This window comes from Myotis myotis, unplaced genomic scaffold (genome assembly GCF_014108235.1).
Source record: "Myotis myotis isolate mMyoMyo1 unplaced genomic scaffold, mMyoMyo1.p scaffold_m19_p_3, whole genome shotgun sequence".
In the NCBI taxonomy this organism is placed as follows: Eukaryota; Metazoa; Chordata; class Mammalia; order Chiroptera; family Vespertilionidae; genus Myotis; species Myotis myotis.
Genome location: NW_023416335.1, coordinates 86,223,421 through 86,230,275, shown reverse-complemented (window position 1 = coordinate 86,230,275; position 6,855 = coordinate 86,223,421). Strand labels below are relative to the sequence as shown.

At 37.3% G+C, this 6,855-nt stretch overlaps 1 protein-coding gene across 8 annotated transcripts in view; it reads right to left on the bottom strand.

Annotated features, from left to right (window-relative positions):
* Positions 1-1,971: 1,971 nt before the first annotated feature.
* FNDC3A (fibronectin type III domain containing 3A) overlaps positions 1,972-6,855 on the bottom strand; it is a 239,055-nt gene continuing 234,171 nt past the window's right edge. For 7 of the 8 annotated variants that reach the window (XM_036297627.1, XM_036297625.1, XM_036297626.1 and 4 more), the window contains one exon: positions 1,972-4,522. In XM_036297627.1, coding sequence (XP_036153520.1) covers positions 4,208-4,522 — 315 coding nt within the window. In that variant the 3' untranslated portion in view covers positions 1,972-4,207. The remainder of the gene's footprint in view (positions 4,523-6,855) is intronic. The other variant, XR_004965819.1, reaches the window with a different exon arrangement.

The following is a 6,855-nucleotide window of genomic DNA, read 5'->3' as shown; positions in this document are numbered from 1 at the left end:
CAGAGTGCTTGACTTCTCTCTGTGTGTTTATTCTTAATAGTGCAATTAAGAAGATTATGTAAATACTAGAGGCCTGGTGCACGAAATTTGTGCACAGGGGTGGGGGTGGAGGGTGGGGAGTCCTTCAGCCCAGCCTGCACCCTCTCCAATGTGGGACCCCTTGAGGGATGTCTGACTGCCTCTCAACAATCCCGGAACACTGGCTCCTAACCACTCGCCTGTCTGCCTGCCTGATTGCCCCTAACCACCTCTGCCTGCATGATTGCCCCTAACTATCTCTGCCTGCCTGCCTGATTGCCCCTAACTGCTTCTCTACTGGCCTGATCGCCCCTAACCGCCTCTGCCTCGCCCTGCACCTGGGACCTAGGATTCCCTCTGGCCGGTTGCAGGCACCCAGGACCCAGACCGGCTTTGTCCGGGCTGGCCACAGCTGCAGGGGACAGTGGGCGGGTGGCTTCGCCTGGGCTTCAGCTGCTGGCGCCCGGGACTGTGGGGCGGACGGCTTGTCCCTCTCCCTGGCTGCAGCCCTAGTTACTGGCGCCTGGACCGGGGGGCATGCGGCTTGTCCCTCTCCCGGGCTGCAGGTGCAGGCACAGGCATTGGTGCAGCCGCTTATGCCTGGGACCGCAGGGTGGGTGGCTTGTCCCTCTCCTGGGCCACAGCCTGGCTGGTCCCCATTCCTCTTTCCCCAGTGTTGAGTGTCTGAGCTGTTACGGCATGAGGGCATGACGACCATTTGCATATTAGCTCTTTATTATATAGGATGGTCAGACACTGAACACAATGCCTAGCACACACTGAGTGATGGATAGATGCTAGCCATTATGATTTGAATGGGTTCAAAATCTATTTTCAAAACTCTTTTGGCAAATTTCCCATAGCAAATATCATCCTATTTATTATACAAGATGAAAAATAGCCCTTTGTAACATATAAACATTTGAAGGCAACACTCTGAAGTGAGAATTTAATGACTATTAAAATATTTGTTCTTGTCAACTTTTGTTTTTTTGGAGTCTTTTATCCCCTTTAAGAGTATCAGGGAGAAAATGAAGAGTATTTAAAAAGCTTTCTTAAAATAATGCATTATCATCATCATCTATGTTGATGGTAGGTGGTTAGGTTACAGGATGACAGATGTTAGGTGTTGGGGAACCATTCCTTTGCAGTCTGTTTGCCTGACTGAGCCACCATAACCATGGGATCCTCCTGCAGAGAATTTACGATAATGAGAAAGTATTAATGTTGGAAACCAACCCTGGGAATGCTCAAACCTGGGTGTATTTCCTGGCTCTAATCTAGGGGCAAAAGGATGATGTGCAACACTGTAAATCAGGATCACATTCTTTTCAATGCTGGACTCGTACTTGGTTGTTTCTGTGGATTGATCCTCCACAAAGTATCTCTCCACCAGCTTAACATTTTAAATTTTATTGTGATCCCTGCATTTGTCACAATTAGAGAGCTACTTAGAAGCAAGGTACCTAATGAACTGCACAGAATTAAGTCACTAAGATAAAACTTCTAATTTTATTCTTTAATCTACTGGTATTTACCTCCTTGAATATAGGTCCTTAAATCTGTTGAAGATTTGAATACTGCTAGGAAAACTGTTGTGAGCCCATTGCAAGAGTGGAGTCTTAACATTTTCTAAAAGGGGCAGCAGCCCTGGCTGGCATTACTCAATGGTTAGAATGTTGGCCCAAGCACTGAAGTCGTGGGTTCGATTCCTGGTCAAGAGCAAGTACATGGGTTTCAGGTTTGATCCCCAGCCCTGGTCCAGGTACGCTGAGGAGGCAATCAATCGATGTGCCTTTTTCACATAGATGTTTCTTCCTCTTTCTCTTCTCCACCCGCCATCCCTCCCCACTTCTACTTTCTCTAAAAATCAATGAAAAAATATCATCAGGTGAGGATTAACAACAATAAAAAAAGAGGCGGTAAATAATGAATGTACATGAATACAATAAATGTATCTCAAAAAAGAATGATACCACTTTTATTTTGCATGGATTTTAAAGATATTTTTGCTACATAGTTTATGTATTTTTATGATAATATTTTTTCACTTGTATGAAGTTCAACCTTATACAATTTTAAAGTGATATGTTTGGTAGTGTATCTATAATCTTTAAAAAGTTTAGAGTTTTTGGAATGTACAGTATATGAGGTAAAATCAAGATTACATTAAAAATTGTTTTCTCTTCTGCACTAATTTTGCAGTGAGGTTCAAATGGCAAATACACTATTAAATGACATTTACTATCAAAAATAGGAGTTCATTTCCATTACTATGAAAAACATAAGCCACTGTAACTGTCACAGTGGTACATTTTACCATTTTAGACATTCAACTATTATAGAAATCTCTGGGCTATTACACTCAAACTCATTTGTACTGCCAAATGTGGCACTTTTAAGAAGTTTCTAGAAAACAATCACAATCACTTGTTTTTTGGGAGTTTTCAGCCTATACATAAGAGATTAAATTTAAATAAAATGTAAACATACAATATATTATATTGACAGATCATTCTTACCACTTGGAAAGGCCAAGTTTATCCATTTCTTTTTTGAACAAAGGTTAATGTTTTTTTTCTACGGCATGGATCATTTGACATAAAACAATTACAACACATACCCATTCTAATACAAGAGATATTCTTCAAAGATCTTCAAAAGTACAAAACATACGTCCTTTATCAAAGACTGACACAAGTGCTTAGTATCACTAAAATGCTAACTTCAGCAACTAAAAATTAGTGATTCACTATCCTAAAATTCAAATAATAAATTAAAAAGACTAGTTACAAGTGTTTTACAGATAAGAGATGTGATAAAACAAGAATTTTAGAAAGTTTCATTACAAACTGTATTATTACTGGCAGTCATTGACATCTATGCAAGATGTACAATGTGATTCTTGTCAAAATACAATCTGATCATCCTATAACTCACAAATGCAAGCTCACAAAACATTAATGAATTATGCAATTGCAAAGTGCTCTAATGCAACATTAAACACATGCAATCAACAATTTGGAAGTATCCAAACAGACATTACATTAAACATTAGTTTTTTAAGAAAGAAAGCAGCTTGAAGTTTACTGGTGCAAATTAATTTTGTCTTTAAATTTGGTGTTCCAAACAGAAAGGTTAAATTTGATTATGAATTCTGATGGTGATGGCAGTAGTTATGGAAGAAGCAGCAAAACTTAAGAGGAGTTCTTAAAAATGAGCCTATATCAGTTAGATGAGAGAGTGTGTGTGTGAATATTTCCACACTTGGTATGTATAGTTTATTTATATGCCACATATGTACATGTATGTCCTTATACACATACAAATAGTTCAAAGGTTCACAAAACCAAATTAAATAGGTTTGAAATTCAGAGTTGACTATAATTACTTAAAAAAAGGTAACTATCTAAAAGCCCTCTGTTCTTTTCCATATTCTCAACACCTGAAGAGGTGCCTTTTGAGTAAACATTAAATTAATTTAGGCCAAGTAAACTGTCTGTGCTTTCTTTAAGTGATTTATCTGTGAATTCAGGAAAATATAGTGTAATAAAGAACTCCACATTCATCAAACAAGTGGTTCTTTTTTTCATGCGTATTCTTTCACCCAGTTTTTGTTTGCTAAGCTCCTCTAGTTATTCATCATAATCCCACTTACCAAATAATTAAGACAAATGAGGAGGTAGAAATATAGCACTAGATTGCTTTCACAGCATCAGACTTTAACATTTTTATATAGCTTGTTTTAGTGTAAATTTTAATCATTCTGAATCATTCACTAGGTAACAATCTTTAAAACAAACAGATCAGGTTGTCAATGTTACACTCATGCTGACTGGTCAAAATATCCATTATGTATTCTTGCCTCTTAGAAGATTTGTTTGACAAGAAGGCATGTGAAAAAGACAAGAAAGAAAAGAAAAAGAAAGGAAGGACAGAAGAAAAAAAGACAAGGGGAAAAAAAATACCCAAACCAAACAAAAAACCCAAAAATGGCTATTTCTGTGGCTTGCATTCTAATGAGGTGCAAGCCTCTACCTAACAATATAAGCACTGAAAATGGCAAAAATGATGTACTATAGTCTCAATGCCAGTGCTAAATGCCACTGTTTTGGAAAAGCAATACAGAAATAATTTTAGTACATGACAAAATAAAATGTAATACAGTATTAAAAATAAAGCTGTATTTTCACTTGATTACAAAGTATTGAATGATAAAGGCAATTAAAATGGAAAAGAAAGCAAACAGCACAAGGATAACGGCTGCACACTGCTCGTCACTAAGTGCTCGCCGGGTCCTGGCGCTTTCCACAGTGTCTCTGTTGGTGCTGGCTGCTGGTTCAGTCCTCTGAGAGATGAAGAACACTGCTGTGCTGTAGGGACCTACTAGGTCCTGATGCCCCACAGGGTCTTGGCACTGGCGAATGGCACACACGCGGAAACGATACTCACAGTTCAGCTGAAGGCTTGAATACCGGAGTGACGTGTCGGGACCCTTGTAAATCTGTGTGTAAGGTATTAGAAAAAGAATTACGTGTGAAGGCTGGGAAGAAAAATCTGTGTTAAAGTTGGCTAGTTTCAGAATTATTTTTAAACATGGAAGCTGCTATTAGCTTTCAAATGATATTTAAAAAAATACGTATGGATAAATCTGAAAAGTTACAATGTAAGCTCTACCCTCACAGAACTTGTAGACCAGTTAAGAAGTAAAGATGCACCCCTAAAGTAGCTGGAGAACAGGCAAAATCAGCCCACGGACATGTTTCCTCAAATGTTCCCTGGTTTCCTCAAATGTAAGAAGTCACACTTTTGTGAAATCATTCCATGAGAGGAGGAAGTATCTAATCTCATCTTTGTATAACTGGTTTTGCACAATTTCAAAATGAAACAATTAATGAATAAGGAGCTTTCTATAGGTGTCTATGGCAAATCATTTAATAGACTTTAAAGAGAAGAATCACAGAATTGGATCTTAAAACCCGAAGTCCTCTGCCTTAGAAGGGAAATAATAATAAAGAAATTCCATGGATTTTCAACAGTGTGTGCTAGGGATTAAGAGAATATGTATTAGAATTGGTCACCCCTGGATCCAAGCTGCGCTCGATCACTTTACAGTCCATGTGATCTTAGATGTGTAACAAGCATAATAGTAGTTATCTTGCATGGTAATTATGATATTGAAGTAAGTTACTACTTGTTAAAGCACTTAGCACAGTGCCCAGCATATAGTGAGTGCTCAATATATGAAGCTATCATTTCCTTTAATGAGGCCCTTCCATGATTTTGTATGTGGGAAAACCAAGGCTCACAGTGACCTTCCAATTGAGTACTCCCAGCTAGCTGGTGGGCTGTAAGTCAGATTAACCAAAATCTGGGCTACCATTCTTTCAAGCTATCTTAGCTGCCTCCATTATATGTGTTGTAAATTTAAATTTTTTACATACTAGTTTGCTCCAAGGGGAATGAGGTAAGAACTGTCTCATTTTTGTGTCTCTAGAATACAGAATATAATAGTTACTTAATAAAAGGCAATGATATTAATGAACCATTGACTATTTGTACTTCAAAATGTATTATCATTGGATGCTGAGTGTGTATATATATAACCTTTATTTAAAGAGGTAAGCCTTAAGATGAGTCTTAAAGAAAATGGTGATTAGCATTAGTTTTGAGGATGCAGATGAATGTTCTGAGTGGGAATGCAGAATAGGTTCATAATTAGGCAATGGTAAAGGATTAATTTAAGTAACTCAGAAGGTTGCATTAGGCTGCAGTGTGAAACAGCACATATACAATGAGGACAATTTTGTAAGAGTAAAAAACAGTATGTATTTATCTAATGGGTACAATATTTATTTTTGTCTTTAAAATTTTCTTTGCTTTCCATTTATTTCCAAATAAACATAGTAATATGGTTAGGAGAAAAAACTCAACAAGTGGCATGAAGGTGATAGGTAAGAGATATGACAAAGAGAAGGAATATGTTAATACACTAGTTGAAAACTTAGGTTTGAATCCACAGGTGCTACTTTAGGTGTATGATATTTAAAAGGTGTTTTAAGGAATCCTGATCATAAGGCTAAGGGAGAGATTGAGGGAGGTGGGCAGGACAGGGCTTAAGCATAAGGTAATGAGGCCTTAGCATAGTTTTTATGTATCATTTTTAGAAATGACTATTACTTAAGAGTTAATAGCCCCTATTCTTCCAAGAGTTTAAAGCTTAGGCACCAAAGTGAAGTTAGTGTTTATGACGCTGATGAAGTAAGAAAGCAGTTGGGGAGGAGAGATTGGGAGGGAAGATAGATGATGAGATTTTCAATTTTGTGTTTTAGATGTTAGGAGGATATGTATATAGGGAGACATCTTATAGACAACTGTAGACACAGGACTGAAGAAAACAGATGAACTTGCTTAAAACTAATTTAAAGGGATTTTTATACCCAAGTGAAGCTATTCAAAATAAGCATTAAGCTCAAGATGAGCTGGGGTAGGGTCTCAGAATGAAAAATAAGATTAAAATGAATAACGTCATTTTTGCTCTCCCACCCTTTTCATACTGACAAGATAAAATTGTTGTGGTCTTAATAAATAGTAAAGGGCAAGTAAGAACTCTATTTAATAATTTTTTTGGCCCACAGCTATTGCTCGAAGATTGTATTACATAAACTTAAAACGAAACAAAAACAAAATAGCCCCATCTTTGCTATCAATCAACTACCCTTTTATAAGGAGAGTGTGGCAAATATCAATTAGTGCAGATTTACAATGGAAGACAATGGAAGGTAAAGGATAATTTTCACTTCTCATTTTAATTAAGGAATACAGACAAGCCTGGCC